The sequence below is a fragment of the Anthonomus grandis genome, chromosome 1 (genome assembly GCF_022605725.1).
Source record: "Anthonomus grandis grandis chromosome 1, icAntGran1.3, whole genome shotgun sequence".
Classification (NCBI taxonomy): domain Eukaryota; kingdom Metazoa; phylum Arthropoda; class Insecta; order Coleoptera; family Curculionidae; genus Anthonomus; species Anthonomus grandis.
In genome coordinates this window covers 35,110,006-35,135,174 of record NC_065546.1, presented here as the reverse complement: position 1 = coordinate 35,135,174, position 25,169 = coordinate 35,110,006, and the positions used below count along the sequence as shown (strand labels likewise).

At 33.7% G+C, this 25,169-nt stretch overlaps 2 protein-coding genes across 2 annotated transcripts in view; both read left to right on the top strand.

The window, feature by feature from the left end:
• Positions 1-25,169, top strand: part of LOC126736183 (coatomer subunit delta) — a 30,395-nt gene that overhangs the window by 3,210 nt on the left and 2,016 nt on the right. Inside the window, exons 3-8 of the mRNA XM_050440425.1 lie at positions 6,561-6,784; positions 6,846-7,025; positions 12,392-12,606; positions 12,671-12,820; positions 14,068-14,278; positions 14,369-14,583. Coding sequence (XP_050296382.1) covers positions 6,561-6,784; positions 6,846-7,025; positions 12,392-12,606; positions 12,671-12,820; positions 14,068-14,278; positions 14,369-14,583 — 1,195 coding nt within the window. The remainder of the gene's footprint in view (positions 1-6,560; positions 6,785-6,845; positions 7,026-12,391; positions 12,607-12,670; positions 12,821-14,067; positions 14,279-14,368; positions 14,584-25,169) is intronic.
• Positions 4,494-5,778, top strand: LOC126736190 (ATP synthase subunit b, mitochondrial-like). Its single transcript, XM_050440437.1, has one exon. It carries the CDS (start codon positions 4,566-4,568, stop codon positions 5,685-5,687), a length of 1,122 nt encoding a protein of 373 aa, XP_050296394.1. The 5' UTR covers positions 4,494-4,565; the 3' UTR covers positions 5,688-5,778.

The window sequence follows — 25,169 nt, the reverse complement described above, 5'->3', positions numbered from 1 at the left end:
AATTTTTCACACTAATTATCTTCTTATAGTTGAATAAATAGAAAATCAATTAGATAATAATGGAAATAGGAACTTAAAAAAAAGATCTAATATATTTTCAACAAGATGGAGTGCCACCTCACTATGCTCTTCCTATGTGACATTGTTTAAATGATACATTTCCAGATCAGTGGATTGGAAGAAGAGGTAGAAGAGCCGCCAAGATCACCAGATCTAACGCCCCTTGATTTTTTTCTTGAAATTGATAGTACTTGAAAATTGTGGTGTTAAAAAAAAAGCAACCAAATTCCCTAGATGATGTTCAGCAACGAATTATAACAGAAACTAGTCCCCGAACAGTATTTGAAATTGTAGGAAATGAGTTTCAAAATACATTATATTATATGTAATGTATATATTATATGTTAACAATCTGACAAACCGTGTAGCTTTAATTGTTTCCAGCAAGGAGACTAGAGGTATGGAGACTGATCTGTATGCTAAACATGTGTACCCAAAAATGAACGAAAACAAGTTTCAGAAAGTTGGCGCTGTTGGTCAGAAGGGTACCACACTCTGATTTGCTGAACCCACCTTTTAATAGTTATTGTTTTCCAAAAATTAGATGTCTAAACGAAAAGAGTCAATAGAGGAAGTCATTTGCAATCAAAACAACCATATATATTGTTATCCAATTGTTGATGGTTTAAGTGGTTTTACCATCCTTGTGTTTTTTTTATAAAAGTATTGCAGCATGTCGGGGATTCTCATACAGTCAAATATTTATTATAGGAAAAATAAACATACTTTTTCAAATAATTTTTAAGATCGGGATACCGTTGCTTCCATCGTCCCATGGGTAGTTAGTTGCTTCGTGTTTTGTCAACAAGTCTTCTACAGTCTTCTTACAACTTCAGTCAACTTTTGTTCTATTGAACTTTCTAATGATCTGCAGAGTTTTGAAGCTCTACTCAAAACAAAATTTTGTGGAATCTTGGTTTTTTATCTTTTTTCACTCAAAAACTTAATTTTATTTATTTGTAATCTATGTCCCTCCTTGCACAACCGAGAGAGACTTTGAGACCTTGTGTGAAACAATTATGTCACTGGATCTGGTCCACACAAAACGCGTTATGATTGTTGGAGATTTTAATATTCCGTCTTATCAGACAACCGAAGCAGCAGCGTCGAGTCCAAGCTTTTGACCAACCTATGCGAGATCCTTGGTCTTAAGCAGTTTAACAATATTCCAAATGTTAATAATAGGCTTCTTGACTTGGTTTTTTCAAATTTCGACGTCAGTGTCATCAAAAGTATATCACCGCTTATTGACGAAGATTTGCATCATCCTGCTTTGACAATTTCTTTTAAATCGACTTCCCCTCATAAATATAATCCTTCTATAAGTTCAAATAATCTACAGCAGTTTAACTTTAGAAAAGCAGACTTTCCACTCATGTATAATTTGTTGCTTGATGCAGACTGGTTGTCCGTCTTGCAGTCTTCTGACGTTGACAGCGCTTGCAAGGAACTTTACAAAAGACTTGATTCAGCTTTTGCTGCTTCAGCACCTTTAAAACAACGATGACGACGGCGATTTCCAGTATGGTTTTCAAAACAAATTATTTCTAATATCTTTAAAAAGGAAAAAGCATATCGTGATTATAGATCCTCTCCAACTGAATTTAATCTTTCCAGATACAACAGGCTTCATCAGACAGTAAAATCACAAGCCCGTGAGGCCTATAACTCATTTGTGACGCAAGCCGAGGAGAACATTGTCACTGATCCCTCATCGTTTTGGCCTTTTGTTAGAGCTAAGAAAGGTCACTCTTCACTTCTGTCTATCATGTGCGATGCCAATGGTAATTCTTTTCAAGGAACAGAAAATATTGTGCCAGCTTTTGCCAAACTTTTTCAGAATACCTATAAAGATCCAATCAACCTCGGAGAAACCTATCCATTTTCTAATTCCTCAGACCTCATTGACATTCTTCCATCAATTACCACTGAGGAAATTATTGCTGCTAGTTGGAGGCTAAAAAACAAATTGACAGCCGGTCCAGATGGTGTTCCAAGTTTTGTGGCTAAAGACTGCATGTTTGTCCTTTGTCAGCCTTTATGTCATATTTTTAACCTTATTTTGAAAAGCAATTTTCCAGGCGTCTGGAAATGTGCTAAAGTAATACCAATTCACAAAAAAGACGATATAAACAGAATCGACAACTACCGACCTATCTCCATACTTTGCAATTTTTCCAAAACTTTTGAAACTATTGTTTATAACAGAATTCTTCCCCAAGTTCAATCACTACTCTCTATAGATCAGCACCGTTTTATTCCTAAAAGGTCGTGCATCACTAACCTCTGTAATGTGACTCATTTTATTTCTTCAGCCTTCGATAGAAAAAGTCAGGTTGATGTGGTGTATACTGATTTCAGTTACGCAGAAAGGCTTTCGATCAGATAAATCATAGCATTCTGCTGGAAAAATTGAACAAGCATTTCAACTTCTCAGAAAGGCTAATTTCGTTGCTTTCGTCATACCTTATTGACCGTCTACAGTTTGTTGAGGTGGAAGGTTGCAGATCTAATACCTTTGTTTCAACTTCTGGAGTCCCACAGGGATCCAATCTCGGCCCACTTCTTTTTATCTTTTATATTAATGATCTTATAGAATAGCTTATGCTGATGATCTGAAAATATTCTGGTGTATCAATAGTATCTTGGACTGCTTGTTCTTACAGAGTAACTTGTACCTAATTAGGGGGTGGTGCAGTCGAAATCAGTTATGTCTTAACATCTCGAAATGCCGTGTGATCTCCTTTCACCGAACCAAGGATCCTGTTTTGTTTTATTACAATATAGACAATCAAATCCTCTGTAGAAGTACTTCTATTAAAGATCTAGGGGTTGTATTCGACGATACACATTTGTGCCACATATTGAACAGACAGTGGCCTCCTCGTTGAAACTTCTGGGTTTTGTCATTCGAAATAGCCGACTCTTTAACAACTCAAACTCAATAAAACTATTGTACTTTTCATGTGTGGTGTCCTTTCTATGAATGCCATGTTGGCTACATCGTGTGTACTACGAGTGTTCAGAGAAGGGTTTTAAAGTTTCTTATGTTTCGTGAGGATGGAATATATCCTGTTAGGGGACATGATCATGATCTGTTGTTAGGTAGATTTAATCTGCAATCTCTGGCCATGAGGAAAACAATTCATTTTGTAACATTCTTATGGAAGTTGGTCAATAATCAACTAAATTCTCCTCCTCTCTTGAACGATATTCTATTTCATGTACCACGATTTGCTTCTAGAGCAAATATCGCTTTTGCTTTAGATCGCGCCAGAACCAACATTAGGTTTCAGGATCCCGTATATCAAATGTGCAGAATTTTTAATTCAGTATCATCAACCTGTGACATATTTGTATGCTCCATAAAGGATCTAGTTTTGTCTCTGACAAACCAACAGTTACCATAATTCCTTTTCTCTTCCTTTTTTCCCTTGTCCCATGAATCCCTTTCTTTGTTCATTCTAATGTTAATTTACATCTCCTTTAATTTTGATATATACATGATGTTACTTTAGTAATTTAAGTTTTCCTTATTTTTCTTTCTTTTTGTTATTTAATTTATAGTAATTTAATACTGTACACTTTCAAAACATTAATTGTAGATTTTCCTGTAACTGGGCTTTGCCTGTTGGAAATAAACTGCTAAATAAATAAATAAAAACTATGTTTCAGAACCCGATTCCTGTTCTATTTAACTTAGAGTGTTCATTCAAAAAGCGCCAGGTATCAAAACATTAATTTTAATGATCTACAAAATTTGAAAGCCATGGTCAAAAAAAACCCAAAATTTTGGGAATTTTGGTTTTTTTCACCCAAGAACTATATGTTTCAGGATGCAATTCCTATTCTATTCAACTAAAAGTATTCATTCAAAAAGCACCAGGTAGCAAAACATTAATTTTAATGATCTACCTTCGGTCTGGTAAGTATTTTTATCGATTACTTTACTGGACATCTTTTATGGGAAAGTGCAATTCGCATATATGAATACCTTTTTTAACGTAATCAAATACCTTTCGCTACTTTCGAAATTTATTGTCATTTTGCACAAAGGAAACATATAAATATGATGAATACAAAAAATTAATTCAAAGTTATATAATACTATGCTGGACCGGTGGAGTCCTAAACAGAGTCAAAACCCTTCTCTTCTCTTTTTCCAAAAAGAACGTGGGCCGATCGTGAAACCGCGAACGTTACAACGCTTTATCCCCATTGAAAATGAATTTAAATTTTAAAACGATTGTTAGAATTTTATCAAAAATTCTCTTTTTGAAAACGTCAAGTTGTCCGCGAGTAAAAATAAAAACAATTTTCCAACTGACCAATAAATCCAGTCTTCTTGGTTCACAGCAAAAATTTAAATTCCGTTACGGTTTACGTTAACGTTCGAACCTTACATTATCTCTATTGAGACATACATAACCTTAAACTTTTTGACATTATTGACGACGCTACTGTAAAAAAGAAAATTCGAAATTTCCCACCTTAGAACGTGAAAAATGTTTAATTTTAACAAAACTTTCCCACTAAATAAACGAATAATTCGCTTCTACTGTAAGAAAACCCCGACGAACCTAATAGAATTGAAAAAAGCCGCTTCGACGAAAGACGCGTCTACGGAATGCGCAAAATTTGAAGAGCGTTGTCTGAAACAGGTATCCCTGGAAAAGGAAGTGGACGCGAATCTTCAAAGCCGCTTGTCTAAAGAGTGTAGAATCTTATTTACCTCGCCGAGTAATAAATCGCCTTACACCAAATGCGGAGCCATCCATCTGGACAAAAGCGCTTTCCCCAAGAACTCGCAAGACTGGATCACTTATGATTTCGATCAAGCCAAAGTGTTGGATACAGGTGGCACTCTGGAGATGAAAAGCATGTCTTGCCTTCCGGAAGTTACCATTCCTGTGCCACCACAATCCGCGGTAAAAATATCTGATGTAAGCTCATCACAAGCAGCGGGAAGTGGAACTGGAAGCTACCCCAACAGACCCATACGCCAAGAACCAGGCAAAGTTCTGTTTGCTTTTATTCCCATAGAGTGGTGGCAAGCCTTCATCCCTAAAACCGGAGTAACCGGCTTCGGTATGTTCTTATTTACCTTAGGAACATTCCTGGTTAGCAAAGAAATCTATGTGTTGGAGCATTTTTTCTATCATGGCCTCAGCTCTGCTATCCTGTGGTTTCTGGGCATAAAATATATGGGGCCCCATGTCGCCCAATTCGTTGACAAAAAAATCGATGCATACGAAAAACAGTGGAACACGGGACGGGTTCAAGCAAAAGAAGTGCTTGAAGAAAACATAATGGATGAACTTCATGGGCAGTTCCAGATGGACGGACAACTGTTACTCATCGCTGCCAAGAGGGAGAATGTTCTGTTTCAGCTTGAAGAGGAGATGAGAAGCAGGCAGATGTATGCTTACAAGGAGGTGAAGAAGAGGTTAGATTATCAGGTGGCCGTGGAACTTGTGAGACAAAGAGTGCAACAGAGGAATCTTATCGAGTATGTTACCAGGGAGGTTACGAAAGCTGTTACACCAGAGATGCAAAATGAACTTATTTATTATTCAATCGATAGGATTATGCAGGATTTGGAGAAGGATAAGAAGGAAAACAAATAAATGTATATTTACAGGTTTATCATGAATTTGTGTTTCATACTTTTATTATTACTTTTAAGTTTTGTAATAAAAGTTTCATGATTTTTTATCATTTTTATTTTTCAATTCACTTGTTTGGGGATTCTTGGACTTTAGTTGCCTTTAGCTCAGAAAGATTTTGAGATATAAGAAATGCTAAGGCTTTACATAAGACTCTTCTGAAAAATCTTATTTAATAAAAATAGATCAATAAGAAAAATGAAGAATATTTGCTAAAAATAAAATTCTTGACCAAAACTACCCAAATTCTTAACCCAGAATTACATTTTTACCCCCAAATCCAACTTCCGGAATTTCTCCATAAAAGATTATGATTATGATTAAGCGGCCGAGCTATGTCCAACTATGTTCTGCTAATGAATAAAAAACTTAATGTTGTAATGTGTTTCACAGCTTCAAATTTGGTGTTTCTTGAACCTGGTTTGGCAAAATTGCCTCTTAATTGGAAAGTTTTGGAGGTACAAGAAACGTCCATATGTCAAATTATTTGGAAGAAAATCCTGTTTCCTTGACTAAAACCCTTTTAAGAATGTTCCAATGATTTGATTAAAATATTGTCAAAAATAGTAAAAATATGCTGAAACAGTTGGTAAAAAAATGTCCTAACCAAATTTGCCAACCTTTTTAACAGCCCAAATCCTTAAGGTAGAATCACGTTTTTGCCCTTAAATCCATCCTCTATACTATTGTATACCTAATAATTATAAAATATTTTGTGTGGTGTGTGGCTTCGAAGTTTTTTCTAAAAATGTATACTAAAGCATAAATGTTGCAATTGTTTTTGTTCCTCCACAAACTGGGCCCGAGTACTAAAAAAACTTTGTGTCTTTGCAGCAATCGTTTCGCGCCAATTTGTCGAAATGACTAAAGCACGAATCGAAGGCCTGTTAGCCGCTTTTCCGAAACTGATTCCAACAGGTACCCAACACACTTTCGTGGAAACCGAATCGGTTCGCTACGTTTACCAGCCGCTGGAACGTCTGTACATGCTCCTGATCACCACTAGAGCCAGTAATATTCTGGAGGACCTGGAGACTCTTCGATTGTTTGCCAGAGTGGTTAGTCTTGCATGCATTTTTGTCTTTTGAACAATGTTTAATTTATTGCGTACTGTCACAGATTCCAGAATACTGTAGGTCCTTGGAGGAGAACGAAATCGTCGATAATGCCTTCAATTTGATTTTCGCTTTCGACGAGATCGTGGCCCTAGGGTATAGGGAAAGCGTCAATTTGTCCCAGATTAGGACGTTCGTCGAAATGGACTCTCACGAAGAAAAAGTCTACCAGGCTGTCAGACAAGTAAGTATATTAAGTCATTTAATTGGATTTTACTCACTTTTATACAGTGACCGCCTAAAGTTCCGTATAAGTTCGATAAAAATTAGAGACATGATTTTTTGAGAAAACGCTCGGACCCGTCGATTTTTATTTTAAGTTGCGTCATTATTTCACATAAATTTTTGTATACAGGGTGGAACAAAAAATAAGTTATGACGGCATCGGTCATTTTTTTTAATGGAATGCTATATATTTTTTATTGAATTTATGAAATATAGGCGAAATTCCATGCAAGTTTCGTATAACACACCTTATCTCAAAACTCAACTGTTTCCGAAATATTTACATTTAAATAACAAGAAAACAAATAAGTACGTCTATTTACAAATTAAGGTAAAATCGAGGATAAAAATAATGTTATAAACACTGCCAGTTGTTTCTATTTCCATCGTTACGCTTGTAAAGAATCTCTATTTTCGAATGACATTGCACTTTTGAAAATTCTTCCAACTTTGTACCTACAAACTAAAAAAAGGCAGATTCACACTTTGTAGTAGGCGAATGTTAACTTTTAGCCTAGTCGCTATAAAATGATATAATCTCACTTTGAATTAGATATGTTTTAACTTTAACCTTTTTTATTGCAAAATGATACATTCGCACTATGGAATGGGTACATTTAAACCTAAGGCTTGCGCACTATAAAATAACAGAATCGCACTCTGGATTAGGCTGACTGGGTTACTTGCACATAATTTGTACCGTGACTTTCTCAGCCTCTCTCTACCGGTTTATTTAGTTAAAATTCTATGTAAGTCTAAGTAGATTGTTTCAAAGAGCCAATAACAATTATTTAAAAAAAAAAAAAAAATGTTTACTTGTATCTATATCGAATTTTAGCGCTTCCACATTGCCAAGAAAGTTACTTTACAAATTTTCTGCAAGCAAGTCAAGTTTCGATTGGAAATAATAATTAACAAAGTTTAATGGACGTGTATATAATATAATTTCTATATATTTTTATAAAAAAAAATAGAAGGGTACTGGCATTATTACATAACTATGTATATTATGTATGAATAAAAAAGTATCATAAAACAAATATGTGTGAAATAGGCTATAATACTACTGAATTATTAGAGCCTTTTTCGCTCTGGACGGCCTTCCTCTCTTTCTTTTTAGGCCAATTTTTCGCTTCGATTGGCACCTTTTTTCGCTTCAAAATGACTAACAAACCCAAAGAATGTTGGCATACATACTGTTTCAAAAAACTTGAGCAAGTACACCGAGATGTTACTTTGTCATTGTCAGAATAGACAGTTATTCTAACTATTTTCTGAAATTTACGAAAACTTTCAAAACATTCCCAATTCAAGTGGGTATTTTTCCACATTGTGATGTCTTCTTGGGTTAACACTTCTGCTCCATTCGTTGATTTTGTATAATAAAAAAAGTTCTTTCATCTTTTTTTTCTTCAAACATTTTCGGTTTTAATTTTACACACTGATAAACTTCTGTCCATATTTTTGTTGTTAATTTAATGGTTGCAGCAAATGGTTTGTGATTGGGGTTCGATGGGTTACGTTCATACGACCATTTTTCAACTAATGAAACTCTCAAAACTTCCAGAAACTGACCTACAGGAAGTCGTTCTCTTAGAGTCTGTTCTTTTTTTATGACGGAATTTGTTGATTCCAGTCCATTATTAGTGCTTGGAAATTGATCACTGGCACCTTCGTACCAAAATTGATTTTCTCCGAGCCACGTCTTTTCGAAATAATTTACGAAGTTCTTTATACTTGGGTTATCGTCACCCACACCATGCCATTTTTTTAGGAATAGAAGTACAGCAGCTGTAAAAGTCTCATCGTCTATACTGACTTGTAGGGCATGAATATCTCGAATAATTTCATTTTTTTCTTTTATATTTCGAATTTTTTACTCAATTTTTTTCAAAACATGAAAAAAACACTGAATTCTTCGATTTGGTATTCCGAATACTGCTTTAAATCCATTTGTGATTGCAACAGAAGCATCAGCAAGCAGCACATTTGGTTCCCAAATTGTTCCATGTAGACTTAAACACGATTTTTTTAGTGAATTAAATATAAAGGAGAAATCAGCTTCTGTTTCGCTATAACAAACTGCAACAGCAAGTGGGTGAAATACTCTGCAAACATCTGATGTTCCAACTATCGGAACAGGATAACCTTGCCAAATTAATTTGTATGTGGCATCAGTTTGGATTTTCTTGATATGCGTTAATATTTGTAGAAGTGTCTTGGTGGATAGAACAATTTTCAAATCCTGGTTTTGAGAGTCCGTGTCATCAACTTCAATTTTAAAATCTGAAGATAAAAGTATGTTAGTGTTTATATCAAAATTATATAAGAGACTTACCTAATACAAACGGTTGATCTTCATTATTTGGAATTGTGGAGTTAGTAATGCACCAGCTCTGTACTTCTCGTGCAGAAATAGTAGATGATCCAAGAGCTTTTGAGCGTAATGAAGTCAAAAATTTTTTCAACTGTGATTTTACAGGTGGTTGTTCATTCCGACTACGGAAGGCTGCAATTATGGCATTAGGTTTTTTGATGCCATCATTATAGAGCTGACGCACTAATAACTTTGCTGATAATGAAAGCCCTCTGCTGTTATCTTCGTGATTTGCATGCTCATCTTCTGTTTCAAAAAGACTCACTTTCATGCATTCAGAGTGATACAATAGATACTTTCCTGCAGGACATTCATCCTATATCTACCACCTGTACATCTGAAAGTAACCTTTAATCCTTCCATTGATTTATAAGAAGTCATTTTTTTCCACATATTTTCGCTTTAAATGAAGTTCTCAGCATCCTTTCTACTATAATAAAAGGGGAGTTACACATTAGAAATACTGTTGCCAATGGATGGAATCAGTACTTCCACTCCGTACTAGTTTTTTTGAGGGATACCTAAAGGGAGGATATCTAAAAAATTCTAAAAGACAAATTTCCCGAAAATTTTCCACTTTAATTGAAAATTATGACAGATCCTTACCCTTAAAACCCTAAAATATTAAAACGAGATATCACTGATCCCTCTTTTTACCACCTATACCAATCCCTACACCGAAACTTTGGTTTTAGGATTTATGTACATAAGTTTTGATGTAAAAATAACTAGTCTGTTGCAAAAGGGCATACAACTAGAAGAAAATTTGGAATAAGGCCAGTTTTTCACATTTACATTTTTTTTGACTCAAAAACAAATCTGTGATTCGTACGCACCAATGTAACAACATAAAAATGTTCTTGATTTCTGACTTTATCATAACACTTCCACTATCTACGGAGTGAACGTAACTCTATTTTAAACAAACAAACTATAAAATGGCACATTCGCACTTTGACTTACTTATTGAAGGTCATTTGTTGCCGCCACACTTTTTTTTTCGCTGGCTTCCGCTTTAGAGTTATTGCATTGTCGCTGTCAGATTCATCGGATTGCGGATCGACGATAAATTCTTTACACATATTATTCATTATTTTACGCACACACACTTGTTTGTTGTCGGAAACTAACCTATAAAAATGTCTAGTGTTTACACGCCCATGCAAAGGCCCGGACTGCGAGCATCTGCGATTTAGCATTTTTCGTTCACGTTCGGCCCTATTATTCAAAGTGCAATGTATCGTTTTTTCGTGTAAACCGTATTTAAAAAGTGCATTAAAAAATTTTAGAGTGAATTTATTTTTTTTAAAGTCGAAAATTATTACAATAAGTTGCTGCGATTATTTTCGTGTTGTATCAGATTTTATCTCGAGCTAATGTTATTTTCTCAAAGTGCGTTTTGTTTATGAAAAGTGGTATATATTAATTTTTGTGCATCAACTTTCATGAAAGTTTGAAATATTTTTTTGATGTGTATTCATTTCTTTTTAAAGTTATTTTACTCTTTTTGAAATTGCGCTTAATTCTAACCCATAAATTATGGCTAATTTAACGGAACCCCAACGAATTGAAATTTTGATGATGCTAGGGTACGGGGATCGAGTGCGCACGCAAAAAGATGTAAGTGAACTGTTTAATGCCAAATACCCAAACCATCCTATTTCTCAGTCAACAGTTAGTAGAATAGAGCACAAATTCATAACTTTAGGTCATGTTCGGGATTTGCCAAGATCAGGTCGTCCAAAAATTTCTAAAGAAACAAAATTAAACGTTCTGCTCTCCGTCGAAGAAAATCCAAACAATGCAACTTCACAAATTTCAGTTGATAATATTATAGCCGGAACGTCATTAAGACGCATCTTAAAAGCAAATGAATACCACCCTTATAAAATTAGACTAATACACGAATTAAATGAGGACGCTCCTGATCGAAGAAACTAATTTTGCGAGCAAATGATGAACATTTGCAATAATAACCGTCAGTTAGTGTTACGAGTTTTGTTTTCGGATGAAGCAACTTTTTGTTTAAACGGTGTCGTAAATCGGCAAAATTGTCGGTACTGGTCAGTGTCAAATCCACACTGGGCAACTGAGACTCATACACAGTACCGTAAATCTATTAATGTTCGGGCTGGTATCGTGGAAAATAAAGTAATAGGGCCATACTTTTTCGAAGAAAACTTAACAGGACAACGCTATTTGAATTTTCTTCAAGAAGATCTTATCCCTGCTTTGGCTGCCCTATACCCAGACGAAAAAGACACTGCTGTCCCCACAGAAAATTTGTGGTTTCAGCAAGACGGCGCACCGCCACATTTTTTTCGAAATGTCCGTAATTACTTGGATACAGTGTTCCCAGGAAGATGGATCGGACGAAGAGGGCCAATAGAGTCGCCGGCCAGATCACCAGAGCTAAATGCCTGCGACTATTTTCTATGAGGGTACCTGAAAAGTAAAGTTTATATTGAGAACCAAACAACGTAGAAGATTTGAAAAATAGAATTAGATATGAAATTAGACGTATATCACCCGAAATAATATATAGTGTTTTAGTTTGATCAGTTCGAACACTTGATACATTAATAAGAGTTTTCACAGTTTATAACATTTTATCCTCCATTTTATCTTAATTTGTAAATAGACGTACTTACTTGCTTTCTTGTTGGTTAAATGTAAATATTTCTGAAACAGTTGAGTTTTGAGATAAGGTGTGTTATACGAAACTTGGAATGGAATTTCGCCTATATTTCATAAATGCAATAAAAAATATAACATTCCATTTAAAAAAATGACCGATGACGTCATATCTTTTTTTTTTGTTCCACCCTGCATACAAAAATTTTCGTCAAATAATGCGCAACTTAAAATAAAAATCGACGTCACTGTATAAGGGGCACAATATATAAGAATATTTCAAATATCAAAGTTCATCGTCACCCTCATTTCAGACGCAAGAGAGAGAGGCCAAACTTAAAATGCGCGAAAAAGCAAAAGAATTACAAAGGCAAAAGATGGAACAGGCCAAAAGGGGCATCAAACCGAGCTTCGGTAGCAGCGGCGGCTTCGGCACCAATACCTCAAACAACACTTACACTCCTACAACGTCCGTCGATGTCGTTAGTGTACAAAATGACGTTAAACCACCGCAACATAACGTTTCTCAGTACGTATTTTGTAGGAAATTAATGTATTGTATTGTATCGTAATAAAATTTGGTTTTATTACAGAAAACGCGGTATGAAGTTGGGAAGTAAAGGGAAAGACGTCGAATCGTTTGTGGATCAACTGAAATCCGAGGGGGAGAAAGTTATAGCACCGACAATGAATAACGTGCAGCCAGGCACTAAGACACCCACGATTAAGTCGGATGTTGACGAGTAAGTATCTATGCACACTTAACATAAGTATGTTTAATGTTCATAACGCTTTGATTTTTGTTTCGAAAGTTTCTTTGGTATATCATTTAGCGCTCTTTAAAATTCACAATAATCCATGTGTTAGAAGCTTTTTTGTTCAAATTCATGTCCAAGAGGAAAAACAGCTTTAGGGAATTTGAGTTAACTTCACTTCTAGTCCTTATGTCGACTTGATTTTTGTTTTAAAAGTTTCTTTAGTCTTTTCTTACATGTCTTTTGCAGCTTGATTAAAAAAATCACAAAAATCCATGTATTAGAAGCTTTTTTATTTGAGTTTTTGAAGTTCAAGAGGATAAGCACTTGCTGGTAACTCTAGTTATAACTCCACTTCTAGCCCTCATAACCTAACAAAGTTTCAGGTAAATTGAGTCATAACTGCACTTCTAGCCCTCAGGCTGGCTTGATTTTAAAAGTTTCTTGACGGTGTTTTGCAGCTTTCATTAAAAAATCAAAAAAAGTTCACGAATTAAAATATTTTTATTTAAGTTTTTGACACTCATGTCTAAGAAGAAAAACAGTTTCTGGTATCTTAGGTCATAACTCCACATCTAACCCTCAGATTGGTTTTATTTTTATCTTAAAAGTTTCTTTAAGGTGTTTGGCAGCTTTCATTGAAAAAAACACAATAATCCATGCATTAGGAGCTTTTTTATTCAAGTTTTTCCAAATCATGTTCAAGAGGAAAAATAATTTGCGGTAACTAAAGTTATAACTCTACTTCTAGCCCTTAGAACTTAACAAAGTTTCAGGGAACTTGAGTCATAACTCCACTTCTAGCCCTCTAGGCCTGACTTTGAAGTTTCTTTAGAATGTTTTCCAGATTTTATTGAAAAAATCAAAAGAATCATCCATGCATTAGAAGCTTTTTTATTTAAGTTTTCGAAAATGTCGATTCAAGTCATAGCCCCACTTCTAGCGACGATATGAGGTCCTGGTTTTTATCTTAAAAGTTCTCGGGATATTCTTTAGCTTCCATTGAAAAAATGAAGCAAATCCATTGGTATACTTGGTTTTTTCATCTACATTTTAATAAGACTCAAACATAATTTACGTTTTAACCCCCGATATGCCTGGCAATTCAGATATATTTTTTAAAATCTGATGTTATAGTACAATTATACATGCCATAATTACTAATATTCTAATTTAAAATAGCTTCGATATCAGATTCGTCAAAAGCCACACGTCGTAAATTTTGTGAATTTTAGCGTCCATTTGAGGTTAGAAGAGAAGTTGATAGTGCGCATGGGCAGGGACGGAGGAGTGCAACAATTCGAAGTGCTGGGTCTGGTCACTTTGCATATTGGAAACGAAAAATGGGGCAGAATCAGGATCCAGTTAGAAAATAAAGATACTAGGGGCGTCCAGTTGCAAACCCATCCGCAAGTCGATAAGGAATTGTTTAAGTTGCGCTCGCAAGTAAGTCGTCCGTCAGTGTTTGCTTTAGGAAACTTACAATATGTTGAAACTTACAATAAGTTACGAAACTTACAACTCATGATTTTTCAGATCGGTTTAAAACAAGCGGGCAAACCTTTCCCGTTACACTCCGACGTGGGGGTGCTTAAGTGGCGTTTACAGAACACGGACGAGGCTTTCGTGCCTTTATTGATCAATTGTTGGCCATCAGAAGCGGGAGATGGCAGCTGTGACGTTAATATAGAATACGAACTGGCCCATACTAATCTCGAACTTGCCGATGTTAATATTTCAATTCCTTTGCCGTAAGTATTAGTGGTAATGGCCGTGAATTGATTCAGTATCATAAGCTTGAATCAAAAATTCAGTAAACTTATGTGGCTAAAAATGTAAATTTGTCTTTGTTGGGGGAAAATAAATTTTTATAATATAATATTTTTAAATATATTCATGGTATTCTCCAGGGAAAATGAGATTGTTTTCAAAATTGCAAAACTAAAATACTTAAATCTTGACTCTAAAATAATTTAAATGAGCCATTTTAATACATAGTTGAAAAAAGAATATAATACCAGTATAAAGGTTGTTATATAAACTGCTTGATATGTAAAATATTATTTAAAAAAAAAAACTCTATTGTACTTGGGAATATGTAACATAATGAATGTTGAAATTAGAGGCAAAATGTGTTTGTTTTAGGTCTAACCTTAGAGTTATAATGCGTTGTACAAAATTTAAAATTAATGATTACGACGCTTCTGTATAAATATATTATAAAAAAAAAACATGCTTTATTGTTATTAACCAAGAAAAATTGTTCTAAACAAAGCTACCTTAAGTTACTACCACTACACCCCATACACACTCGAGAGTTCTAAAACAAACATCAGAAAACAATACATAAGAACAGCAGAAAAAAAATACATAAAAAGTAAATTAAATTCCATAATTATCCCCTCAAGTATAAGAAAGCAAAGAATTCTAATCATACAAACAATTCAAATAAAATTCAAATACTGTAAACTTACACTTAGGGAAAATTAGAATGTGTCGGCGTAGTATTCATCTAGTGAATAGTAACATTTTTCGGTCAAAAGTATTTTCAATTTACGTTTAAAAGTGTCAATACATGTTGCCTCCCTGATTCCATCTGGTAAACGATTGAAAATTTTGATTCCCTCGTAGAAAATAGATTTTTTAGTTAATGTGGAGGAGGGGATTGGAAGATTTAGATCGTTCACTTGACGCGTTAAGTATCTTGGATTTGGGGTTATAAATTTAAAGCAATTTGCAAAAAGTGAGCAGGCCACTTCCTGAATGTAGAGGGAGAAGACAGTGTGTATGCCCAGCCTAACAAATAATGGGCGACAGGAATCTCTTGGTTTAGCCCCACAGATGTAACGTACAGCACGCTTCTGTAAAACAAGCAGCATTTGTAGAAGGTAGGCAGCTACATTACCCCAGAAGCAAATGGCATACCTAAGGTGGGATTCAATTAATGAAAAATATACAGATCTTCTAAACTCCATGCCAAGGTCCAGGGTAGCCACTCTGACTGCAAAACAACCTGCAGACACCTTTTTGCAAGTACCTAGGATATGCTCTTCAAATCTGAGTTCTCTGTCAATGAATATACCCAAAAATTTTGTATTATCAAACTGCTGAACTACTGAATTAGAAAAAGTCACGTGGTCTAGAGCACACTTAAAACACAATAATTTGGTTTTATGAGGATTTAGTGACAGCAAGTTTGATTTAAACCAGAGATTTACTGCCTGAAGATCAGTTGCTAATGTAGTTCGCAGAGTATCTGTGTCTGGGCTGTGCCAGAGAAGTGTGGTATCATCGGCAAATAGAGTAAATTTCCCCCGTACATTAAGATTGGTAAGATCATTTATGTATAGGAGAAAAAGTATAGGTCCCAAAACTGAACCCTGAGGAACTCCCAAGGTGATAGGATGGTAATCAGAGTACTTAGATCCTACAAGCACTCGTTGTTGCTGATCTTGCAGATAGGAAGCAAACCAAGAAGATGAAATTCCCCGAAATCCATAATGATGAAGCTTCCGCAGCAGAATCCTATGGCAGCCACAATCGAAAGCCTTCGACGAATCACAAAAAACTGCCGCCGAAACTCCACCATCATTTATCTGGGAGTAAAGCTCTTGAAAAAAATTAAACATGGCATCATTGGTACTGGTATTTTCACGGAAGCCAAATTGAAGTCTGGTGAGAATGTTTTTGGACTTTATTGAAAAAGGACATTATTCGATTTTTAACCACTTTTTCGATTAGCTTTGATAGCGTAGACAAGAGAGATGGGACGAAAGTTGGAAGGATTATCAAGAGCTCCACCCTTGTGAATTGGGATAACTTTAGCTGATTTTAGGCAAGATGGAAATATCCCCTTGCTCCAAGAAAGGTTAATTGAGTCAACCAGTGCCTTTAGCGCCGTTTCTGGAAGGTTGAGAAAAATCTTAGCTGAAAAGTTGTCTTCTCCAGTTGAATTGTTATTTTTTTCAGTATACGGAATATCCTTGAGTTCGTTTAGGTTTGTAGGTATAAAGAAGAAGGAATTTGGAACATGAATGGCTGGCATAAAGGAAAGAGGATCCACTGAAGGATTCAAATTTTGCTGAAGTTATAGAGCAATATTAGAAAAAACATTGTTAAAATCATTGGAAGAGACTTCAGGGCATTGTCTTGACTGCTTACCATAATTGTGACGAATATCATTAATAATTTTCCAACTCTCCTTATATTTGTTAGATGAACCACTTAAACGGTTGACGTAGTAAGGTTGCTTAGAGATTCTTATCAGACGACGATACAAGGCTCGGTAAGAATTGAAATAGTTATGAAAAACTGGAGAGTCAGTGAACTTTCTTATTGTGTGAAGAGATCTCAGATTTCTTGAAGATACTTTCAAACCCCTCGTGAACCAAGATTTTATAGGTTTGGATTTCGGTTTGATTTTAATCATTGGGAAGGAAGCATCAAAGAGCTTAACAAGTTTTGTGTGAAAGGAAGATAAATCGAAAATAGAATTCCAGGACTCAAGAGCTGAAAGTTGACGAAACTTATTAAAGTTATTAATACCAAAAATTCGACCATATCGCTGTGTAGATACACTACATTCCTTTTGTATATTTGCTATTTTACATAGTGTAAACTCATGGTCTGATAAAGCAGAATTTGCGACTGTACACTCCACGGAGTCATATGGAAAATTAGAACAAATATAATCAATAGTGGAGCTTGTTGACTGTGTTATACGAGTAGAGTCTTTTACATGCATATGTATATTAAATGGCCCCATTAGATGATCGAGGCGCAGAGTAAAGACAGAATTTTTATCATTAAAGTTGATTTTAAAGTCTCCTGTAAGAACTACGTAAGCCGCCGATGGATGGAAACAAAAGTGCCTCTAATTTTAAAAAGAATTCGCTGCAGTCACCTAGAGGAGATCTATAAATACAAATTACATATTATAAGTTTACGGATTTGGAATAAATTACAGTAAATTCAAAAGTCATTTTCTTTAGGAGATGTTTAAATTTATCTACCTGTTGAAAAGAGTTGTGTTCTAAAAAGTTTTTACATAATAATATCATACATCCACCATGAGAAGACAAAATCCGACAAAAACTAGACAAAACATAATTTGGTAGATCAATAAGCTCACCCGGTTTAGGCCAGTGCTCAGTAAGTAATAAAATACTAGGATAGTTTAGGTCATGCAAAAAAAGTGAAAGTTCACTAGTTTTATATCGCAGAGATTGAATATTTAACATTAGAGTTAGGTGGCTAGGTAAAACATTAGATTGAATGTGTTTTACATTTACATGATTGTTGCTAGCTTGTATGTCAACAGTAGAGAGTTTACTATTCCCAAATGTTACATTGGACTGAGATGTTGACAGTCTTGGTGAAAATTCAATTTAATATTATTTAATTGACAGAAATCAATGAGATAATGTACCATGCGCTCCTTATTTATGTAATCGCCAACAATGGGTACAAGCGTAGTTCCATTTAAGGATTCAATGCATTTTGAGATTTCGCGATGTTGTGACGTTATAAATGAATTAAGTATGGGCCTATTTTTAAACAGAGGTCCTATTAAATCTACGTTTGTATTATCCATGTTTCTAAGTCTTTTACGAATATCCCCAATGCTGCATCGTTTTCCGAACACTGATTCAAGTGAACCAAGAAACACAAAAACGAAGTTCGATTTAGTAAACCGTTCGGAGAATTGGAGAGTCTCTTGAAGCAGGTCTTCAGTCAGCAAATTAGATGTCTTTTGGCAGTTTAGATCATACTTGCTACCAATTGATTTTTTAAAGAGTGACAGATATCCTCTAACATCCGATCCAATGACCAAAATTTTGTTCTTCCTGGGATAGCGTCGTTCTGCTTTGGTATTGGTAAAGATATTGCTGGGTTTGGATACATTTTCTGCGGATGTAGGACAGGATTGAACTCGAGTAGCCTCATATTTTAGACTCTCAACTTCCTTACGCTGCGCCGCATTTTCCAGTTCCAGTGTACGGATCGTTGATATCATGTTCTTGCTAGTTCTTGTAAGATCCTGTAGGCGCTGATTTAGATCAGTTTCCAAGTCCTTATACCACCGTCTATAGATTACAACAAGTCAGACCACTTCCTATACCGCCCGTGTTAAATTTGACCTTGTTACCAAAATTGACCTTGAATCCCGCTGTTTGCTGCGTACCAGCGTTTACCAGGGTTTATCGTAAATATCGATAAAAGCAAATTCTGAGGCGCGCTGATTATTTTTATACGAGGAGTATTCATAAGAAGTATTTTAAGTCATAAAATAAGAACTTTTTTTATAGGACTGGAATAGAATGTGTTTATATGACATTGTTTCTTAATTATTAACGTTTTTACACATTTTTTATATTAGCTTCACTTCTTTGCCTTTATGTAGCAATGTAGCAAATTTTGTAGGTGCTTGGCTTTCGATAACAAGGACAGTTTTTAAAATGTTTTTGAGTTTCCCTTTTCTAAAATTGGTGTATCTAGAAGTTTTGATCAGTTGAATTTGAACTTTTAAATAAATTGGAAGCGTTTAATATGGCGGATTCAAAATGGCTGCCTTTTAAGTCAAATATAATATATAAAAAGTGAATTTGAAAAAAACCTTACTTGTTGAATTGTTTAAATTTGCTACATTTTTAGGAGTCAAAAAATACAAGTTTTTACTTAATATTTGTTGAAATTTTAGAGATGAATATTCAAAAAATAAATCTAAAGTTAAAATAAATAAACAATTAAAAAACACATTTAAACGCACTAAAAAATATAAAATAATTTTAATACGGTATGGGTTATTTTAATTTTTGAAATAGGTCGTTTTAAAAATACAAAAGCGCAAAAGAATAACAAACAATTATCATAATAAGCGCTAAATAAGTAGTTTTGTAAATTATATACTTATAATTGTATTTATTTGTGGATATAGTAAATATATATAAAATATGTTAAAATATCAAAATTTACCGGGTCTTAAACGCCGAAATTGGTGGCCGACAAAAAGAAGTGGAGTGTGTTTTTTTGGGATAATAGGTTGTAAAATCGGCAAAAACTATTTCAGTAACATTAGGGGAAGAAAATAAATAATAAACTATTTTTTAAGATTGTAATGCAAAAGCATTACAATGTTTTACATAAAAATGTAAAACACAAAATACAGAACAAAATATTTAACATAGGGATGAAATACATACTACTTTATTATTGGGTAATTATATTTATACAAGTAGTATGTAACCAAATTATTGTCTAAAACGCTACAAGCAAAAACTCTCTCGCGAAGCGGATGCACACAAGTTAACGTACTTGCGAAAACTAAACCTGGGTTCTACCCAGCCGATGCATGGCGAGGTGAGGAACGGGGGGTGGGGCAATCGATTTCAGGGCCGCTCGAGTGGTCTGACTTGTTGTAATCTATAGACGATGCTTATACTTTTTACAGCATCGTTGACTATAATTCTGTATAGTCAACGATGCTGTGAAATACAGGTGAAAATATGATTATACTTACTTAATCCCTATATAAATCTATAACAAAAATTTTGTATACTATATAGGCGTCTTTTATCTCGAAACCTCAAATAAAATGAGAGTAAATGTCAGCTCTATAAGTGAATAATGAGGGGACAAGAGAATCAACAAAGTATTCTCATTCTCCTAATATCAAGAGCATGGCAAGAGGAATATTGAGCAGCTTTAGGGGTAAATAACTAATATTGTAATGATATCTTCAGTTAATCTTGGCTTGTTAAATATCTTAAATATTCGTAAGGTTTTTACTCCTTATAGGAATATTTCCAAGCTGCTCTCTTGAACTTCTCTTTATATCAGTTTCTTTTATGGATTTATCTGGATCATTAAAAGCATGTTAAATCGAGCTCTTGTAGCTGAGTAATATTAATCGTTGCTCTGCTATCCGATGTCAGCACTGCACAAGTTTTCTTAATAATATATAGAGATGTAAGGGATTGCAGAGAGATTAAGAATAATTCTTCGATTTGAATTTTTTTACCAACCCTTTTTTTCGCTTCAGTAACTTAATTGCATACATTCCCAGAACAATTTTGGGTGCCAATAATCCTGGTGTTCGATATCATATTTTCATTTTCGGGCATATTAAATCATTTTCCAGGAATTAAGGGCTATTTTTTGTTTCTCAGGAATTTGAACTAATTGGTTATATTTTTCAGGCTTATGGAGCAATTTTTTGTACATTTCCGGCATTACTTTTTTTTTTTTGTTTTCCAGACTTATGGACTATGATCAAATAATGACTTGTTTTCTAAGCTATGAATTAACTTTTTACCTTCCATCGAATTGAAAACATCTTTTTTTTCTCAGGCTTATGAATTTTTGAAAAAAAAAACAAAAACACAAAGTCAAAGTACTGCTATCCGTCTTTCGCGCTCTCTGTAGAGCATCATCAGACCTTAACAAACCTGACATTTGTTTGGCCTTTGGAAGAAAATGAATGATATATTCTTAAAGGCTTATAAAGTAATTTTCTTAGTTTTCCAGGCTCATTTGTAATGTTTTCCAAACTTATGAACTTTTTACATCTCCCAGTTAATTGAAGAATTATTTATTTATTTTATTTATGAATTTAATGAGGTCCTAAACAATAACAAACAGGTTTATTATGGCAAGAAATTGTAATATTTGTTATTTTTTCTTTTTATGGTTACTATGCTGTTTGCATTGATGTTTGTTTTACGAGACTTAAATTAATTTAAGAATTTTATATTAACCAATATCTCTGACCTACTTGATTCCTTAGTTATTCATATTTGATTATCACTTTTTACACAACCTAAAAAATCCCTATAAGTATAATGTACACATAATTAAAATAATAAAATACACGCGCATGAACCTATTCTGCGCTCCTATGTGGGTAAAGAAAATGAGAATGTGAACTGGCCGAATGGCAATTTTGGCAGTGTAGCACATTAAACAGAAGCTACGTTTACAACGCGTCTACCAAATGTTTAATACTTGGATCAAATGACGTCACGAGGACTATTTTTTCGGTGTAAATTGCACCGCACCAAAATTTGGTACGCGAATTATATGATGCTTCCCAAAATATTAATTTTTTTTTTCGGTGTAAACACCTAGGACCTATTTTGAAGTACCAAAATGACAAGTTTGACATTTTATTAACTTACGAGATTTTTATTTTTGTACACAAGAATAAAAAAGAAAAGGAAGAGGACAAGCTTAAGCCTTAAAAAAATTATTAGTTTATTTTTAAACAACAATAACACTTTTAAAGATTTAGAGGTTATATCTTTTGTCCTGACAAACCCTCTCCTGCAAAAGTTTCTTCCTTTTGTTTCATATTTTGCCTTTATTTCTTTACACTTATTAAATGTGCGGAGGAGGCAAAGGTGATCAATCAGAATATAATTATATCCGGAACTGACTTCTCCTAGAATTAAATACTGTCCATTTTAAATTTCATTGAATAAAATTGGGATAAAACACACTATTACCTACCATTATGAAATGAGCTATTCCAGGCATTAAAAATCATCTTTCATAATTTTCATTTTATTCCGGGCATTTTTTTTAGTCCCCCAGGAATTTGAAATAATTGTCGATATTTTCCAGGCTTAGGGAGTCGTTTTTTTATACATTCCAGACACTAAATTTTTTTCATGTTTTCAAAACTTATGGATTGACTTTTTATATGTTCCAGTTAATTGAAATAAATTGGTTACCAAACAGTATGCAGAAGCTTTTTTACGTATTCCAGTCATTATGGACTAATTTTTTTGTCTTCCAGCGGATTGAAAACATTTTCCTATTTTCCATTATTCATTTTTGATTATCTTCCAAGTATTTTCAGATACTTTCCTTGTTTTCCAAACTTATTCTTCCAGTTAGTTGATTACCTGGATTCCATCATTCATTTTTTAAATTTATTTCAGCCATTTAAAAAATTTTATATTGGTTTCCAGTCTGCAGAAACTTTTTTCTATATTCATGGCATTATGGAGTAATTTTTGTCAAGTATTGTACGAACTTTTCTGTTAAGGTTTTAATAACCTGCAAATGGTCATTTGTTCCGTACTTGACCCGAAAACCTACCTGGTCTCTCCTACAAATTTGCATAAAAGATTTTTTCTCCATATTCCAGGCATTATGGAGTAATTTTGTATGCGTCACAGATGCAGGAACATTTTTTTTTACTTTTAATATTTAAACAAAAACATAAAGTAATTTACATCGAATTTTAACAAAATAGTAAGGCTATATAAATATTAGCACCTAGGTACGCAGTACCTGTATCTGCTTGAAAAATACAACAAATACTCTAAAAATTACAACAATTGCCTCATTTTCTAAACGCTCTAGTTACTTCTAACGCGCTTAATAAATTTATAATACACAAGATAAACTTAATTTTGATTTATGGTACATCGTTTTTAATTATTATTGAAAAATTTCTAAAAAATTTAAGATGTATTCTTTACATTTCTTCTTAAATGTACCCATGATTTATATAGTTCTTATATTGTGAGGTAACAAATTGTAAAGTTTCGGCCCTAAATAATTTACAAAATGTTGTTCCATAGTATTTTTACATAAGATAGAGTTATGTAGTTGGTTTGATTTACCTCTTGTAGGATAGTTGTGATATGATGTGATATGATGTTGCAACTAAATTTATTATTTAAATGGACATAATTACAAATTTCTATTACATATAATGTTCTTATATTAGATATTTCTTTTGAGTATAACTTGTAAGTAGGGTAGAGTTTTGGTTTTTTCAAAATGATTTTAATTATGTAATTTTGTATACCCTTAACTGTTCCATATTTATACTGTACATACCACCCCACACCAACATACCATACCTAAGCAACGGTTCAACAAGTGCCTTATACACTACAATTAAATTTTATTGTTTAAGAACTGTCTAAGCAAATAAAACTTGTAAATTAGACATCTGATTTTTTTAGTAATATATATAACATGTTGGTTCCATTTTAAATTGTTATCTAAAATAATTCCTAAGTATTTTATTTTGTTTTGCTCTTTTATTAAATTGTTATCATTTATTTTAATGTTGCTAAAATTTGGTCTATTTGCTGCTGTAAGTGAAAAGGCTACATAATATGTTTTAGAAATATTTAAACTTAGTTTGAATGTATCCAGAAAATTTTTAATTTTTTTTAAACCAACCTTAAGTTTTTCTCTCACCCCTTCCCAAGTTTTATCCGAAAAAATTATTACCGTGTCATCAGCATAAGCTATAACCTTCCCACCCACATTAAGATTACAAAGCATGTTTATGTAAAGAATAAATAAAATTGGTCCGAGAACGGTACCTTGACGCACGCCATGTTTAATTTTTTTGGGAGAGCTTAATATATTATTTATTTTGACAAATTGAGTACAATTTGTGAGATCATTCTCAAAGATGCTCAAAACCGGTCCCCGCGCACCATTTCTTTCAAGGACATTAATGAGGAGGGAATGGGATACGCTATCAAATGCTTTTTGCAAGTCCAGGAATAGAGCTATCGTTTTTTTGCCTACTTTTAAATTACCAGTAACATTTTTTACCAATTCATACATTGCATCAGTTGTCCGCTTACCTTCAAGAAATCCAAATTGATTTTCTGATATCAATGGTATTCAAAAAATCAACAAGTCGTGATTTAAGGCATTTCTCGTAAATTTTAGCAAAATTTGAAATAACGCTTATTGGCCTATAATTTCCTATATCGAGTTTATCTCCTGATTTATAAATTGATGTAACGATAGAAGCCTTAAAGTAAGATGGTACAATACTTGTTTTGAAAATTTGGTTTATTATATGTGTAATTGGATCCTTAAGTTTTAAATATAGAAGTTTTATTGTTTTAGAAGTAATTTGATCGATACCAGGGGAGCAATTATTTTTAAGGAAATTTATATGTTTTACTATTTCTGTTGAATTTGTAGGTCTTAAATACAATACATAGAGTTAGGAATTGATTCTTTTATAGGGGTTGGCGTTTCTGGGATATTAAGGGTACCAGAAATTTGAGCACCAATATTAACAAAATAATCATTAGCATAATCAGCAATTTCATTGTTTTTAGTCAGAATCATATTTTGCTTTCTAATTTGTAATATCTGTGGTTTTTTGTCATTTTGATTTGTGGTCTCATTAATTAATTTGTACAATTTTCTAATGTCATGTTCATGCTCAAAAACTTGATTTTTATAGTATTCATTTTTGGTGACCGTAATTAACCTTTTTAATTTATTTCAGTAATTAGTATATTCTAATTTATTTTCGTCAGTAGGATTTAATCTCAAATTTCTTTTC